Raw genomic sequence first — 19442 nt, 5'->3', positions numbered from 1 at the left:
GAAGTAAAAGCGACGGTGAAATGGACCTCGAGAACACAGACATTTTCTTTTTAGGTTGAGCGCGCAAGCGCTCTGGCTTGTGGTAATGTATCTGTCGGCTTTTAACCACGCACACCGCACGCCCATCACTATTACTCATTCAGGGGCTTGCCTCTCAAAAATCCATTGTTCTAATTGGATAAATGCTTTACGTCTGTCCCTCCCTGAGTCAGGTTTGTTACTGCCTTGGCTATCGAACCTGTTACATGGATAACTGTGCGTTTGTGAATACTTTTGACTGCTAGTGCTAGCGAACTTCTTTTTCCTTTGGTGTCTCTTTTCGCGCTCACGGCGGCCGTGGCTCTTTCAAACGCCTCGTTTATGTCGACTGTTTTACTTTTAATTTTCAATTTATTTGGGAAGAAAAGTCCATTTAGGAATTTACAAAGTTAATAGCTCTAACTCGAGCAAACGCGAGACCCATTGCATTGCAAATGCTTGTTGTGTTTTGCAAAGATCAGTGGGTGGATCAATGCAGTTGTTCCAATATGGAAAACTGTTAATGTAAAACACACATAGTGAGAACAGCATTTCGAGAGAGTTGAAACGAGAGAGGATTTCAATAAAAGGACATTTGTAAACGTAGGGCGCTGTGAACCCTTTCTGAATGTCCAGTATTCCTTTCCGAGGTATGTTTGACCCATGCCAATAATATGCTTTCAATCAGTTGGCATTTATGTTTTTTATATGCTCGTCTAACTTTTGATTTAATAATTAAAGTTCTAGCTAGTGTTTGTATAGAGTTATCTTTTCCCAGATATGGATTGCCAAGTTAGGATGTATTTCTGTGTTTAAAATATTTGAGATTTCCAAAGCTTGTATGAAAAGGATTTGTTTTTAAATTAAAAATGGTCGTTGCACTGTCGTGGTTTAAAATCGATCAGGGGTGTACACCCAAGGAAGGGTAGGTGATTCAAGTTAGAATTTGGCACTTTGATCCTTGGATAATTTTGCATCGGTCATCATCCTTTCCACAGGCTAACTCCTTTTTAATTTGCTTGACTTCTTTGAAATGTGGCCTTTGCTTACACCATGTTTCTACTCATTTGATAGTGTTATCAAGGGGAAGACTTCAACTTAATATTTACCAAATGGTGTCAAATTTCAGAAGGTAGGGGTTTTAGAAAAACAATTCACATGGGCACATCTGCTGCCAGATGTTCCTTTCTGTTCAATTGGCCTGTGTGTAAATATAGACTTATTACTGCATTGCCCTGAGTGTGAGTCGGAGGATTGCAGAATTCCTAGGACGGCAAATCCTTTGTTTCTGGAGTTTTCTGTACAAGGTGGCAACCATTATAATATCTAAACATTAAAAGGACAGACACTAAGAGTGATGTGAATGCTAACTACAACCCTCTGGAGGCCAGACATGGGCAGGGCAAATGCACACTGCCAAGTACAATGTGCTGCACCTCACGTACATTAGCTGCAAAAGGGCTGATTTGAGAAAGCAGGCTAGCTGTAACACATTCAGACTTGGTTGCAAATTTGTAGCACATGTGCTATACTCTTATCCTTTAAATATGCACCCCTGGTCACGATTTTGATATTTTGGTTATTGCTTCTTTCCATAGATTGCGAAATAGCTGTATTGTAAAAAAGCTGTGCCTCTCAGGAGCACATATGTGCCTGATTACGTGTTTAACAATATCCTCTTCCTGAAAGAAGCATGTCTACCTCCATAAAAGGGTCTGAGCTGCCATCAAATTTCTCTTCTGTCTTTGGAAAATTTGCCTTCCTTTTTATTATGTGATATAATAGATATTGATGTATTTAAAAAAAAAAGATACTTTAACAGTCTTGGATACCTCTTCTTCCCTCCTGCTGTTTCTTTCTGGAGTACCTCCCTTCCTGTGAGTAGATGGCAATGGTACATTGGGAAAGCAACCTTCCAGGTCTTAGCCTATTGATGGTTGAGGGGTGTGGAATGGCTGTTTTAAAGCCAAGAATTATTTGTCCTTAGATTGCCTAACACAAACAATATTTTAATGTCTTGGAAGTTTTCTGTTGGCTTAAATTTTTTTCACACTGGCGGCATTTTAAGTGTGTTAAATCTTTGCAAACAACATACCACTATTCGGATCCCTGAATCTGGAGCAGGGTTTTGCTCTTGAAAATGCTATTTTGTGGGCATCTAGTTACAATTAAGTGTGCAAATAGCTTTGTGAATTAGGATGTTGGTTCCATATAGGTGCACAAATAGGTGTATAAATTGGGTCCTGTGTTCCAAACAGATCGTCAGTGTTTAGGATTCCAAAGCTAACTGATATTGCAGTTGTTTATCATTGCTAACAATATTATATTGTCTCCATACACAATACCCATTTTCATGTGAAACTAAGTGTAACATATATAAATTGTTTCCCTTCCCTCAACAGGTCTAAAATATGCAAGTTGAAAAATATGGAGGCCAGAAAGATTTTTATTCTAAATCTTTAAAGGCTGCATTCTGCCACCTCCTGCCAACACTCTTACTTATGAATTGGTATGCAGAGCCTGGATCAGTTAAAGCAAGAATGGATCGATTCTCAATTTATGCAAGGTCTCCCAATGAAGAGTTGCAACATGAGTTCAAAAACAGCTGTATAAACAATTAAGACACACTGATGCTAACCATCTTCATGCCAATATTCAGGCACAGAAATATTATTATTAATCACATGTGTATACTTGCACTAGTGCACACCTGATTGTTTTGCATGATAGTATATCCTGTGAGTAGTTACTTTGCAGGAGCAAAAGATTTGCAAAATGTTTTCTTTTACTATCAAACAGTGCAGTGAGGGGACTTTGTATTGCTTTAACTTTTTAGATGCTTGAGGCCAAAATACTGCCTCACTACAAGTCTAACAAAGTTGTGGAGGAGTCAGTAAAAAAAGAGGATGGAAAGAAGAAATTGTCAGGTGGTCCAGTAGCTTGGGCAGAGGTTCAGGATAGTTATCTCAATCCCACGCTGGAAGGGAGCGTGTGAGGCCTTTCCTGTTCAGATGCGCTCTATACCAAATAATGCAGTTTGCTCAATACAATTGATTACCTTGTTGTCCGCCTGCTTTGATCATGTTTTTTTATATAATTCATCTATACATGTAACTCGATGAGATACATTGATTGTGAAATCTGAAACCGTTTAAGAGCATCTGTTGTCACTGTAGACCAGAATCCCTTATCATATACCTTGATATAGAACGTTTGTGAGCGCCTAATAAGATGCTTGGAATTTGTTCATGTACCTCAGTGACATTCTTCAGAATATTAAATTAAGGGTTATAGCACATGCTTGCTTTTAGATAACGAGCTTGTAATCTTGGCATCAGTGCACAAGTCAGTTAAGGTATGTCAGTCAAGAAGGCTGTACTTTTATTAATTCGAATGTCCTGTATGTTCAAGATAACCTTTTTAGCCCCATGCCTATACTATAATCATGAACCCTGGCACACTTTCTAACAAACGAAATTATCTCATTCAGAAAATCCTTTACCCCACAACCTATTCCACTCACCTGTGGTAAGATCTCTGTATTTACATTACGAAGATTGCCTAAGAAATTTCTTTGGCAAGTTAAGTGATAGGTCTGTTTTATATATGTTGATCTGCTGACCCCTTAATAAAGCCAATATGTCCTCCTTTTATAGTTCAGTAAGTCTGACTTACTTAAAATAACAACCTTAATATTGTAGCATCACATGGTAAGCCTGCAGGGGCTGGGTGCAGGGGTGCTGCGTAGGCCAGGCTCTACACCGTACCACGTGCTGTCTATGGCCGTGCACTGCGGTTAGGGCTCCCAACCCACACCGTGCATGGTGATTAACATCTTATGGTGTAAGTTAAAAAATCATAGACGTTCATTGAGAAAACCAAAGCTTAAAATGGCGTTATAGTTATGAATTGTTATTTTACATTAAAAAAAAATCCTTAGCATTTCAATGAAAAAACAAAGGTTAAAGGGGCATTCTAGTTAAGAACTGTAATAATATCTTACTTTACATAAAACAAAAATCCCTTAGCAAGTCACTGAAAAAAACAAAGGTTGAAGGGATGTTATAGTTAGGTGATAACTATGGCCCTCATTCCGATTCTGGCGGGCGGCGGAGGCCGCCCGCCAGAATCCAGCCCTCCATAATACCGCTCCGCGGTCAAAAGACCGCGGAGGGTATTATGAGTTTTTCCCTGGGCTGGCGGGCGGTCTCCAAAAGACCGCCCGCCAGCCCAGGGAAAAACTCCCTTCCCACGAGGATGCCGGCTCGTAATCGAGCCGGCGGAGTGGGAAGGTGCGACGGGTGCTACTGCACCCGTCGCGTATTTCACTGTCTGCTATGCAGACAGTGAAATACATTTTGGGGCCCTCTTACGGGGGCCCCTGCAGTGCCCATGCCGTTGGCATGGGCACTGCAGGGGCCCCGCGACTCCCCCTCCCGCCATCCGGTTCCCGGCGGGAGAACCGCCAGGAACTGGATGGCGGGAGGGGGAGTCGGAATCCCCAAGCCGGCGCAGCTTGAGGATTCCTTGGGGGCAGCGGGAAACCGGCGGGAGACCGCCGGTTTCCCTTCTCTGACCGCGGCTAAGCCGCCGCGGTCAGAATGCCCCGCGGGGCACCGCCGGCCTGTCGGCGGTGCTGCCGCGGCCCTGGCGGTTCTATACCGCCAGGGTCGTAATGAGGGCCTATATCTCAAGTAACACTACCTCATGCCCTACAGTAACTAGAACTCTTACCCTCCCCATGCACTGCTAATTACCTCACATATCACGCCACTCGTGGCAGGTTCTGTGACCTCATTGACAACATTGCTGCAACATCTGAAATGACTTAACTCATGACAACAGTGCATGGGGGGTGGGAGTTATAGTTATTTTAGGGCACGAGTTATAGTTGAGATAACCATAACTGGTGAATTTCTGTGGTTTTGTTAGTTTAAAACAGTAAGTTTTAAATAACGTTTGTACCTAACTATAATGCCCCTTTAACTCATGCTTTTTCATTATATATAGTGTGTGTGTATATGTATGTGTGTGTGTGTGTATACATATATATGTATATAATGTTAAGTACAAGGTATTCCAACAATTCCTAAATATTTTGATTGGCTAGCCAACTTACTATCCAGCCCGGAGACCTCACAGGAATTGTAAGCATATATTCTTTACTTGCATCATGCAAATATTTGGCACACATTCGTTCTTCTTTAAATACCACTTTAAAATGTTTTTGAGTTAGTGACTCTCACTTGTGTGTCACCAAAGTGTTCTTGAAATTCCTTTCTGGAAAGGATCTTGCACAAAAGACAAGGTTGATGAGTTGTTTCTTTGCATCTTTTGTATCATGTCAGTGCTAGGTTTGCTGCCTTTGCATAACAAACCCATACAAGTAAAAAAATTGTCCAGCAATGTATCCATAATCCAATAGTACCTCTGTCTGAAGGAAGGAGCTATATGTAAACATTTGTGGGCAGAATTGTTTTCATTGTCTGATGCTCCACTCTCTGTGTTAACTACCATGTTCTCTTTTGTTATTTAGTTCCGTATCGGCAACATTGTCATGGGGGTTGGCGGAGGGCCTTACGCCATCAAGCTTACAAAGGATATTGGACTTTCTAGTATCTCTATGAATGTTAGTGTATTACAGACAAATTCTTGTGAATTTTTCAGTCTGGTAATATTCAGTTATCTCTCACAGTCTTCACGCACTCATTGCCGAAACACCTCACACATCCATTAAATAAAAGAAACACTGTTATCTGGCTCTCTGAATTATTTAACACATTCCCATGAAATTGTGGCCTCTGTGGCAAAGTGGGTCTAAAATGAAATGGTAAATGTTCACATATATTTCACCAGCAAGCCTGTTCCTATAGAATTAATTTGTAAAAAGTTAATGTAGTATGCTGCAGATAGCCGCAAATAGTTTTTCTGGAATCGCTGCAGCATAATTGGAGCACCTCAGCTAGCACGTTACTTTTGTTCCTGGCTTTGCTTTTCTAACAAAATTTGTGAGACTTTAATCTGATGTTCGATGGCATGTGTGGCTGCAGATACTCATTATTTTCATAAGCACACCATCTAGTTTTAGGCTCGGAGTGTTGCAAGTTGTTTTTGCTTGAAGAATCTTTGAGTCACGAGATCGAGTGACACCTCCTCTCGGGAATAGTGCGCATGGGCATAGAGTCTGCAAGCGCGCCTGGTCCTTAGTAAGTAAAGTTACAAAGGGACGCGTATAGGTCGATGAACCTTTTGATTCGCATGGAGTATCCTAGCTATGTAGTAATCGTGGACCATCAATAATTGATACATGAATCAATAACCAATAAGCAAAAACATTAATCAGCAGTGAATAACGTCAACATCTCATGAATAACCACAACTCAATTATCCATTTTATCAATTTTATTTCCCTATTAGTTACAATACTAAGTCATAAGGTTAATTCAACTTTATTCACTCAAAATAAATTCATTAGTGACCACCAATAACATAACCTAATCAGAACTTCAGAAAACATGTGTTCTAATGCCTCAACATAAGCCAATAAAGAAGAATGTGTTAACATGAATAGCAGAGTTCAGCAAATCAGTCCATCAATCATTTGTCACCGTATATGTCAACATCTCAGAATAGGAACCCTACATAAACCAGATTAGCATTGGCATGTGGAACTTCATGCGAAAACAGTTTAGAACATGAATTTTGAAAATCATCTAGCTAGGAGAAAAAAACTATAAAACAGCGCAGTTGATACCTAGAAAGAAAAGGCACAAAAGTCAATCAGTCACATTGTCATAGCTACCTATCCACAGTATGGATCAGCAACAAAGTCAGTCTTCGTCTTCAGGTCAATTATCGATCAGCAAGCATCAGGCTCTCAAGAGCATGAGCCCAATGACAAAGTCTCGCATCAGTTTCAGCAAAAGGTCTCTCCCGATCATCTGCCTCTAACATCTCCCCATCAGTTCTCTCGTTTTTCCCCTTTGTCATGAAATGTCATTTTATAGTTACCCAGCCTATCTCCCAAAACCGAATTGGTCAATTAGTCACCATATGTGACGCTGTCCAATAATGTTTAATTTATAAATCTATGAATTCTAATATTAGGCCGTTCTCAGGGTGTTGAATGGTTCTCCATCAAAAATGTTGCATCTTCTTCTCCAGTCAGTGTCTCTATTGTTCGAGTCCTGGGAAAGTACATCTTGTCTGCTTTACACTGAATTAGTTACATACTCTAGTCCCTCATCTCCTGTCCGTTGGTTCATTGCATAATATTCTAGCTAAGCAAATTTTATTCACACAAGTGGTTCATGGTCAGTTCAACACATCAGCTTTCTACATTGCATGATTATTCCGCTTCTGCATGAGGCCTGGCAAAAACTAGGCCACAACTTCGGCTAAGTTAACTCTACAGTATAATGTAAAACATACGTTATATAGCTCAATATGACATATTACTCCATTATTATTACGCATTTTCAACATTTTCACATATTTTTAGTCATTTTGATATAATTCATGAATTTTGGTAGTCCCTCTCTGTGGGCACATTTTCAAACGTGCACATTATGCATTTTGTATAATAATAAATTGTAGAGAAAATGAATGTAGAAAAATAAACACTCATTAATAATTTTAATTAACATATCTGCTTCATCAAGTCCTTTGTTAGATTGTTTTCTCTCCGCCGTCAGGTTGGGACGTGTTTCCTCTCACTCCTGTGGATCTCGGTTCGGTCTCTTTCAAACTTTCCTTTCCGTCTTTCTTCCGACGACGATATAGTATTTTGATCGTGTGTTTCCTTACTTAAACTAATTGATCCAATTCTCAGCGTCGGGGTCGGTTCAATGCCCTTAGGGGCATCCACGCCCTTCTTGGGCCTACTCTGTCAAGTGCTGTCGAAAAATGGAGGGCTAATGAAATTAACTCTGTGTAGGTTCTGTCTTCGATACCACTCCAAATTCCCATACACAGAGCAACACTTGGTGTGTAACTTGTGCTTGTCACCGGAACATAAAGAGGAAAACTTTGATGCTTGTAGATCTTTTCACTCTAAAAAGACTCTCCATGACAGAAGAGCACATCGATTAGAGATGGTGTCGAAAACACTGGAAGACACTCCCTATATCTTCGGAGAGGAACATGCACAAGAGGAAATCAGACATCAGACAGCCCTTTTGATCCGAGACTCTGAGTCAGACGTCAATTCTGACATCGAAGCCAGTCGAATCCAGCAGCACAATACTGAGTACACCAGCCCCATCTTTGCACATAAAAACTTTCAAAAAGACTTCCAAGCTGGTCATCAGTCCACCACTGCCTTCTGGCCATGGTACGATACAAAAAATACATTTGATTCAAGCACTTCGGCTCTGAAAAAGAAGCATTGAACATCAGCTTTGGAGCCGACACTGGTTCAAAAAGAAGCTTCAATTCCGAAAACTTTGGGACCGAGGATATTGGTTTCCAAAGACCCCACTATTTCATCTGAAGGGACTTTGCCAGTGGAGCCTATTTTAGAAGTAATGGATGCTCATCAACTAAAGATCCATATACAAAAGGGAACAGAGAAAATAGTTGCATCTCCTGCCATCCCAATTAAAAGGAGACTTACCTTTCAAGAAACACTGGTCACTGCTCCTCCTCCTAAAATGTTTCCAAGGAGAAAGACAAGGCTTAAGATCAACCTCAGCCTTCTCCACCTCACTCTCCTGAACTTTCTCCTACTCCACCACCACCACAATCTCCTACATCTTTAATACAGCCACAATTCTCTCCACAAGGGTATTCATCACCTCATGGAAATGATTTAGGTGTTGTTCCACAGGGGGTAGGTCTATGGGATTTATATGATTCAGATCCCATACTCTAATGACCCTGATTTATGTCCAGCAAGGCAATCACCCACTGAGGATGCAACAGCAATACAATCAGGTTATTGCAAGGGCAGTAGCATACCATAATATACATAGGCACACCAACCGTATCGAAGAGGATTTCCTCTTTGATACAGTAACCAACACTCATACAGAGAGTCAGTTCCTAACCATGCTGGCAGATATGCTTAGACATGCCACAGGGATCTTCAAGGAACCTGTTAGGGCCAGAGTTATTATACCAAGAGTCAAAAAAACGTACAAAGCAGCACCCTTGGATCCAACATTCCTAAAATCACTACTACCTCTGATTCTATAGTAGTAAGTGTGGCATGAAAATGTGCTAATAGCCAGTCCACAAGAGATCCTCCTCCTCCTGATAAGGAGAGCTAAAACCTGGATGCTGCAGGCAAAACAGTAGCTGCACAAGATGATAATCGTTGGAGAATTGCAAATTCTCAGGCACTTCTGCCAAGGTATGATGGGGCACACTGGGGCAAAAAGGAGGAACTGCTCCAGTATCTTCCACAGGAACATCAAAAAGGGGGTCAGGAGATAGCCTCAGAAGAGCAGGCCATCTCAAACAATTCAATTAGATGTGACATTGATGCAGCAGATACAGCACCACGTGGTGTAAACACCAGTCTTATTATAGAAAACATGCTTAGCTGAGGTGCTCAGGCTTCAAGCCAGAAATACAACAGGCAGTTCCGAACATGCCTTTCAATAAACAACACTTATTTGGCCCAGAGGTTGATACCACCATTGGCAAGCTGAAAAAAGATTCAGAAACAGCTAAAGCTATGGGGGCCTTAACTACACTAAGCAGGGGTAATTTACGTAGGCAACAGTTTATGGGCGGTTTCCAGACATCCTCTACCGAGCAGCCCTCCACCTCCCAAACCAAGCAAGTAACACGTTTTTACAATAGAAGTTCCTTCAGAGGCTCTTACCGGGCGCAAATAATAGAGGCAGAGAGAAGGTGTCTCTAGAGGTTCTGCCTCAAGTACAAGACAGTGACTTCTTACAAATTCTCACAGCACACACCTCTCCAGTGGGGGAAGACTAGCAAATGTCTATCTCTAATGGTCCCATATCACTACAGATCAATGGGTTCTATCAATTATCCAACATGGTTATTGTCTAGAACTCACTTCCAGTCCACCAAATATTCCCCCATGTTCACAAATTCTCACATGATCATCTCATTCTTTTGAAAGAAGAGGTACAGTCCCTTCTTCTCAAAGGGACTATACAACCAGTTCCCCTGTCTCAACAAGGGTTAGGAGTATATTCCCTAAACTTCCTTAAACCAAAGAAAGACGGGTCATTAAGAGCAATTCTGGATCTCAGATTTTTAACTGCGGGAAAAATGATCAATTCAAGGTTCTACCATTCGGGGTAACAACCGCTCCCATGGTATTCACAAAATGCTTAGGGGTAGTGGCTGCATCCCTCAGAAGACAACATATTCACATTTATCTATACTTGGACAATTGACTCATGAAAGCCAATACCATCCAACAATGTCAGAAGCTTACTCCGTACACAGTATACCTTCTACACACTCTGGGATTTACAATCAACTTTCTCAAATCCCATCTCCAACCTTCACAGATACAGCCTTATCTGGGAGCAATTCTCAATACTCACTCAGGGTTGGCATATTCAAACTCCGCATGGATTCAAACTTTCCAAAACCTTCTTTCTCAATTATAAAAGAACCACACTTACACAGTGAGACTAGTGATGCAGTTATTAGGGATGATGGCTTCCTGCATTGCCATCATTCCTCATGCCAGACTACACATGCCTCTATTACAGCAGTGTATGTCTCGTCAGTGGTCTCAGTCACAGGGTCATCTTCAGGATCAAGTGTTGTTGGACCTCCAGACTCACCGCTCTCTTCAGTGGTAGAATCTCTCCAACCTTTCAAAGGGGCGGCCCTTTGAAGACCCTGTGCCTCAAATCACTCTCACTACAGATGCATCACAGATAAGCTGGGGAGCTCATCTCAACAACCTTACAATACAGAGCAGATGGGATCCCATTCAACAAACTTATCACATCAATTACTTGGAGTTACTAGCAGTCTTTTTAGCGCTCAAAGCATTTCTCCCACAACTCTCCCACAAAGTGGTTCTAGTCCGTACAGACAATATGACAACTATGTATTATCTGCAGAAAGGGGGGGGGGGCACTCCTCTCAATAGTCCTTTCTAGCGCAGACAATTTGGAAATGGGTAATTCACAATCACCTTCAGTTACTGGCAGAATATCAGTTTGTAGACCTCCAAAGCAGGATGCAGCAACATGTCCACAAATGGAAACTTCACCCATAAGTATTTCACCAATCCTTTCATCTGTGGGGAACACCAGAAATGGATCTCTTTGCCACCACAGAAAATTCAAAATGCCAAAACATTGTGTTCAGATAACAACACCCTCAGTCCAAGGGCAATGGTCTATGGATGAATTGGTCAGGGATATTAGCTCACGCTGTTCTGCCTCTCCCACTCATTCCATTTCTGGTTCGCAAACTCAGACAAACCTCACTCACCATGATCCTTGTAGCCCCCACATGGGCACGTCATCCTTGGTACACAACACTGTTGGATCTGTTGGTGGTTCCCCACCAGACACTTAGGAACAGACCAGATCTTTTGACTCAAAAGCGAGGTCAAACCAGACATCCAGACCCCAAAACACTCAATCTTGCGATATGGCTCATGAAGTTATAGTTTGGATATTTATAACTTCCCTCTGAATGTACGGACATTCTTAGAGAGGCACGTAAACCTACAGCTAAGATAGTGTTATCTGTTACATTTACAAAAGGCAAATTTAGCATATTTATCTATTAGACTTCATTTAGCATCTATAGCTGCTTACCTCCAAACAAAAAAACAAACATATTTCTTTGTTCAGAATTCCTGTAATTAAAGCATTTATGGAAGGACTTAGGAGGATTACTCCACCCAGGGTTCCCCCAGCTCCAGTATGGAACCTTAATGTTGTCCTTACTAGACACATGGAGACCAATGTTTGAACCCATGCACTACTGTTCTTTGCAATATCTTTCATGGAAAGTTGTCTTTTTAGTGGCTGCATTAATGTCCTTATTTTGCCACCTCTCCGCAGCTCTACATACTGGGGCTGGAGGAAGCAGTAAGCAATAGTTCTAGGGTTGGAATACCTTTGAGATTGAAAACCTACTTTCATGTTAATGAGAAAGGTTGGAAATTTACTCCTGTCAATGGCAGAAGTAGAAGTTCTTCCAGGGTTGGGAAAAAAAGTGGTTGGAGGGAAAGTGAACTTGTAAACGCTCAACAGATTTTCACATGAGCAAATCTACACATGCATATTTGCTCATGCTAAAATACAGTTTGCAAATATTTTCTAGGAGTATGATTTCCTGGTCTACGTCTAAGTTCTGGTGAATTCATGAAAGCCACATATTCCAAGACATATACCATGGGTGCACTTTTGTGACTTTCTTTAAGAATTAGGTCCCTAATTAGGACTGGTATTAACAAAGACATTTTGTTTTTATTAAACCTCCATTTCTCTATCGGGTGGCTTTACTGTGAGTGGTCACATTGTGCTCTTCCACAGTGAGCATATTGGCACACAAAGTAGTTTTGTTCAATGCCAGGAACTACTGTGGCAATCAATGGCTTAACGAAATTAGAGGGGGGGCCTCCCTGCAAAGAAAATGGAGGGGCCCCACATCAGACTAACTCAGGGCAGGTGGTGTGCTGAGGGGGCCCTGTGTAGGAGGGCTGCAGGGCTTTTGTTACGCCACAGGTGGCAATGAGTGCTCTTTGAGACCGAAAACTTTATTTCTTTTTGCCAGTGTTTGTTTCAGTGATGAGGGCCTGGCAGCTCCCACAACAACAAAGCGTTAAAAAAGCCATGTCAAAATAAGACATGCATTGACTAAATAAAAAAAAAACTCCTAAAAAAATGTTGGATCGGATGGCTTTGCCAGTGCTTGTTTATTTTCATCCTTCCCATAATCTTGTTGAAAATGGTTACACTGATTTTCCATTAGGAATACTTTTTGGAAGTACTAGCAAATGACTCTTCAAAGAAATAGCACCTAAAATGTCATATTAACGAAACGTTTTTTTTCCTACTTGCATTTTTTTCTGGACGTTTTATTTTGAAAGCAGAGGCTCATCACTCTTGCTGACAAGCTTCTGCAAACTTTTGCATCTAATCGGAAAGCGTTCTGGGAGTATTATACTTAGCTCATATTGTTAAACTTTTCCAACATATGTGTACTTTTTTTTTTTTTTTTTCCAGCACTACATGCCACAAACAGATGTCTACTGGTTAACAGTTTCCTTTTGAAAGATGTTTTCCACTAGCACTTAACTGGCCCTAATTCAGGAAATGATTACCTACTTTGTTGAACGAGTGAAGGGAATCAAATGTATACTTGCCTCAACCTCATTTAGGGGGTTATTCCAACTTTGGAGGAGGTGGTAATCTTTCCCAAATGTGACGGATTTACCACCAGCCGTATTACGAGTTCCATAGGATATAATGGACTCGTAATACGGCTGGTGGTATATCCGTCACTTTACCGTCACTTTTGGGACGGATTACCACTTCCTCCAAAGTTGGAATAACCCCCTTAGTTTGCATATGTCTCAAGGTTAGCATCTTATCATATTCGAGCTTTATTAAAGTGAGGCTACTTGAGAAGGGGTTTCACAAAGCCTTTGTGAAAGTGCAGGAATGATGAAGGGATTTGGAATGGTGCCATGGTATGGTACTTGTTCGAGGTTGCAGTTTTGGACAGCAGTCCCTTCCAAGGCTAATTCACAACTCGGAAGTGCAACATTGACAGCGTTAAATCCCTCCCATCTCCCCCTCAGCTCTTCTGGATCCATGAATGCACATATATGCTGCATTTTGAGAACCTCTGGTTTCTTTGATTAATCTCTGGTTAGAGCAGATCATGGACATAAAGATAGTTCATTGATTCTAGGCCTGGAAATAAACTCAAATAAGGACCAACTGCTGTGTCTTTATGTTGTAGATTCCCCCCACCCCCAAATTTTACTGAAATGAACAAGTAACTTTGACCTATTTCAAAGCTTTTTTCTTGGGATTAGTAAAATAACTCATAAGAGTTCCCCAAGATTTTCAAAGAGTAACTTTTTTTGGTAACTCTCTTGATGCAGTCAATTATTTCAGAGGTCGGAAATTATTCATAGTACAAGACTTGAAGCCAACACATGTTTTACGACGATATTAGCCACACTGTTCCTCATCAAGACAGTTTGGCATTATTAGGCACTTCTGGCTACAATCACAAACATCTCTAAGGGAGTTAGTATAGAGACCCAAGTTTGTTATGGCTGGATGCTTGTGAGTGGTAGCGGTTTGAATATTATATAAATAGTGCTTCCCATGTTGTCTCTGGAGAGGTCAGCATAATAACCTTGCGCAATCCGGTGTCCCAGAGACTGTGGAATCCACTCTGTAGCAATTTACTGCTTCTAAAGAAATGTCATACAAAGTTACACTTTGTAAATCTTGATTAACTGTGGAGTTATTTTTATATGCTTCTACATTGGGTTAAATCATTGGTTGATGCCACAGTCTGTTGTGGTTCTTAGGGTAGTGATAAATTCGGAGGGGATGTGGTCTTTAAGGAAAGATGCTTTCTAGCCTGGGAGTGGGCTAGTTGGCAATTATGGATGTTGAGTCACCAAAATACCAGAGGTAGCGTAAGTGGGATCACACTCTGTCTGACCTTAATGACATCACAGGAAGTGACATCATATTACGTTTGAGCCTGGTTATCCCCAGGAAGTCATGTTGCATGGCCTTAAACCTGGAGATATCACCATAATTGACACCACTAAAGTTCCATAACTGCACAATAACTATAGCACAATACAGAGAAATGTCTGTGTAAGGAACCACCACGTTAGGTTGCTGACATATTTGAAACTGTTGGGAAGTAATACTTACCCTGAAATGCACTTAGTCAGCCCTCTTCCAGGAGTGCTCAGAGGGATACTACTTGAGGAACATTTGTAACAAAATGGGGTCAAATAGTGTTTTCAAAAGCACAGTTTTCACACAGACATGCTAAAACAACCACAGACTCTGAAAGGGCACTTTCATATTCAAGTCCTTTCATGGTGTTTTAAGCCAATGAAACCTGGATGCCCCCATATGTCATAAATCACCTCTATAGATAGTGCCAGAGCCTGCGTTTTACCATGTGTGCCCCGCAGATGCCATGGATGCCTCCCTTTTGCCAAAATGGCCCACAGTTGTCAGTGTAAAATTTTTAAAATTTATGGCATCTCCATACCTAATGTCAAAAGTACCTCTAATACGTCATGGTCCCTGTAGTTATGGTTGCTCCCTCCCCATATGCCAGTGTTTTCATCCATTATGTCAGGAAGTATCTTCAACGAGCTAGCACCATCAATTTGCCATGGGTACCTCCATGCCAAAAAATTCCTCAGGTATGCTAGTGCCAGCATTTTTGATGGGTACCTCCAATGCCATGAACTGCTTCAGCTATGCTAGTACTAATATTTTACCAAGTGTGACCATCATGCCAAGAATTAACTCCAGCATGCCATAGCCAGTATTTTGTCACAGATTCCTGTCATGCTAACAATTGCCTCCAGTATGCCAGCAGCAGTATTCTTCCATGGGTGCCTCTGTAAGTCAAGAATTGCCATCAGTATGCCAGGGCAAAAGGCTGACTGGCAAACAAAACACCACATTTTTACCCATGCTCACTTACATTCACTCAATCACACACACACACCCTCAGTCATTCTTACTTAATTGCACCCATTCCATTTTATTCATTATCTTACACTCATTCTTACGCATTCACTGACTCACACTCACTGACATGCAATCTCACTCACTACCTGACACTGATTCTGACTCACTTTTACTTACACATGCTCACAGATACAGACACAGACACATACACGTAAATACACACTATCTTGCACACAAGCACACTTGCCCATAAGCATCCACACAACATGCATTTAAAAAATGTTTTACTTGCATCATCTGCATCAGAGATCTTGGTGCTTTCATTTTTTTATTACACTGATTTTTGAATAATGCACTATTATTCACAATCAGTGGAATACAAAATAGCCAGACAATAAGGGGCGAGCACCGGTGCCCATGAGAACTAGCTGACGCAGTCTTTTTGGCACAGATTTTGCTACTTCTGGGGCCAGGGGTCGCAAAGCCAGTGCCAGTGGTTGCAAGGGACAAGCCAAGGGTTGCATCTGGGGCCCCTGGTGACCTCTAAATGACATTTATGTTGGCCATGCTAAATCATGGAGCATGAAAAGTAGTATCCAGTGGTTGATTTTAAATTCTTGTTTACCAGGGTCACTTACATTTTCGATATACCCCTTTGGTTTGGGGTAATGTGTTCGAGTGTGCCAGGGTTTATCATTTAGTGACCACTGTATTTCCAATTTAAATATATACATGTATATTTTCTATCATGCCATACACAATACTGAATTGTTTTCCCCATTGATTAGCACACATTTCTGGGTTGCTAAATATTTGTTGACCAAATGGCTTTTGTAAGCTGTAGAGAATGATCTAATGTCCATATCATTGGGCTCAAATAGCTATTTTCACTCCTCTTGTCCTCTAACCAGTTTACAGATCCAAAAGCCCGTCGAATGATTTCTTATGATTTCATACCAAAAATGTACTTAACCTTTCAAAAGAAGCAGAATGTTCCATCATCATATTTTCTTTTCTTTTATAGAAAAAACCATTGTCGTCGATAATAAAAGAAGTTTCCGATGGGTAAGTGATGAACAAAATATACATTGTCTAATTTACATACACATATATATTCACTGAAAAAACAAAGGTTAAAGTAACACTATAGTTAAGTAAAATGTTCAGTAACAATGTAACGTTTGAAACTACAAACCGCGGAAATTCACCAGTTATAGTTCTAGTTTTTTCAAGTAACTATGACTCATGCCCTAAGGTAACTAACTCGCGCCTGTGCCATGGACAGCTTTCTCCTCAATCATTTTGATGGCCGGTCAAAAATACATGCGCTCTGAGGGGGAGTGCTGAGCACTTCCCCTCAGTGCACGTCACCCTCGTGGCCCAGCCCCTTTCAGACCAAAAGGATAATAAACATTGTTTAACATTGTTTATTATCCTTTTGTTCTAAAGGTTTGCAGCTTCTGCAGCTGGCGGAGGGGCGCCCCTTATGGAGGAGCCGCCCCTGCGTGATATAATCAAAGATGTGATTGATAGAAGCATGTAATATGTAGACTAATTAGCAGTGCAGGGAGAGGGGCATTTCTGGTGCTTACAAATTCCCATTAATTACATCTCCATAATATCTCACTATCATACAGAACAGGTCATGCTTGTTGGTGGAATGGTTCCTCAATAAACATGGTTCTCAAGTACTCTGTTTAACGGTTTCATGCATCTTGGGCATATATGATAGGAGTGGGTGAAATGTTGATTCGCTCTCAAAGGTTCATGAAATTAACAATATTCGCACTTAATGTAGTTTGCTAAGGTCGTCTGTTTTACAAAGCGTTTATAGGCAATGCATATGTCTTATATGTTAGGTTTCTCTTGCAATTGGATACAGTTTTGCTTACATACAATGAAAGGAATGCACTCAGTCCTAAATCTGTGAAGGGTTGCTAGGATAATCTGTATTAAAAAAACAGAATATTACTTCTTACAACCTTTAAATGAACAGTTTACTTGCTTCGCTTCAGATCTGTTGTGCATATATGAAATGACATGAATCACAAACTCTGGTGAAAGGTTTATCATACAAGACGTTTGCTGTTTCACAGAGACCGGCTAATACAATAATACAGGGTTCAACAACATAAAAATTAAGGCAATGAGAGTGCATTATATAGGAAAAAGGACGACCCGTGTGGATGAAAAAACTAATTGTGTGATGTGAGCACTAGGAGTGTGCAATTCAAGAAATTCACCTTCCAAATCTTAAGGAATTTCTTTCAAAACTTTGCCAAGACTAATTTGTGAAAAAGCACTTTTAGGGGGAAGAATGTATTTGCACATCCATGGTTTGCAAGCCCAGTTTACAAACAGTGCTTAAGTATGGGCATTGCTGATCTGCACCAACAAATCGCCTAGATATATGTATTTCAGGAAATTCCCATAAGTCTGCAGGTGGGTGCATTGAAATCTACACCACACATCTTGAACACGCATCATACTTCATAATCTCCATACTTAATGCTGTGTAATGGCCAAAACGAAGCCAATCTGCAATAGAAAGTGTGGAAGAAATTTGTGTTTGCAATTTTTTTTTCTTTCATTTTCAACAAATAAAATATATTGCCATATAAAGAAAAGCCTTTTGCTAAACCCCAGAAAATAGAGGATGTTTTAAGAGTGTTTTCATAACATTTGCCAATGTGCCCTAACTTTTTTTTTGTGTTTAAAGTTACAAGTTACAGGAGTTAAAAAACTATTGGAAATATGTGTGAATGCAAGGAAATTATGACTGTGGATGTTCACCACATTTTCAATGTTGCCTGCCCTGTCAGTCCTGTTGAAACACACATGCGCCCAACTGTACCCCATAACCTACAACTCTGACAATCCACAGTAATTGCAAATGTTCCCCAGGTCTAAATTACACTCGCAGGTGTAAATGTTTAAAACTCCCAAATCTATTAGCTGGCATTAGACATCTTCACTTATAGATTTGACATTTTGTGCATTAAGGTGTTCAAAAACTTTTGTGACTAGGACTCTGGCTTGAAAAGAAATAAATGCAAGTGTGGGTACCTGCTCAATGGAAAACCTTGCTTCTTCAGAATCCAGACGAAGGAGGAACACGCCTTGTCCTGCAACCAGTTCATCAATATCTAATCATTCTGAGACAAATGTATTTTAAATAGTCACCCAAAATCATTTCAACCTGGCATAAATTCATAAAATTCTCTTGCATCAAATCCTGGTATAGCATTTGACTAGTGTCGCTATCCACCGATCTCAAGACAATAGGTGCTTTCATTGCACCACCTAAATCAAATAACTTGAGCACATTAGATTATAGTCCCACTACACTACTCAAAAGTAATCCAGAGTACCTTCTTTTAAAGTAAGGGACCACTCATGCTCAAGCATGCAAGATTGCAGATCTCCTATCTTTATGTTCACATGATGTGTATTTTATTTTTGAAGCCTGGTTTACAACTACATCACCAAAGTTGTTTGATATTTTGGTACTTAAAGGGTACGCCTTCCTACAGAAGGCAGAGCACAATAGAAATGCAGGTGGTGCCCTTTATTGTTCACTGTGAGACCAACCCTTCTCCTCTTTCTACTTCTGATCATAATCAAACTTAAAAATGCAAAACCTGATGCTCTCACATCCTCTTCCTCCCACTGGTTAGGATCATCCATCTTGCATCTCTTTGATAAACTCCTCACACCAATGAAAACTCACTGCTCCGCCAAAATTATCTTAGGTGATTTTAGTATCCAGTGGAACAA

At 40.7% G+C, this 19442-nt stretch overlaps 1 protein-coding gene across 3 annotated transcripts in view; it reads left to right on the top strand.

The window, feature by feature from the left end:
• ELMO1 (engulfment and cell motility 1) overlaps window positions 1-19442 on the top strand; it is a 1154836-nt gene that overhangs the window by 210827 nt on the left and 924567 nt on the right. For all 3 annotated transcript variants that reach the window (XM_069215589.1, XM_069215618.1, XM_069215598.1), the window contains one exon: window positions 16690-16730. In XM_069215589.1, coding sequence (XP_069071690.1) covers window positions 16690-16730 — 41 coding nt within the window. The remainder of the gene's footprint in view (window positions 1-16689; window positions 16731-19442) is intronic.

Source organism: Pleurodeles waltl, chromosome 2_1 (genome assembly GCF_031143425.1).
Source record: "Pleurodeles waltl isolate 20211129_DDA chromosome 2_1, aPleWal1.hap1.20221129, whole genome shotgun sequence".
In the NCBI taxonomy this organism is placed as follows: Eukaryota; Metazoa; Chordata; class Amphibia; order Caudata; family Salamandridae; genus Pleurodeles; species Pleurodeles waltl.
This window is presented reverse-complemented; position numbering and strand designations above follow the sequence as displayed.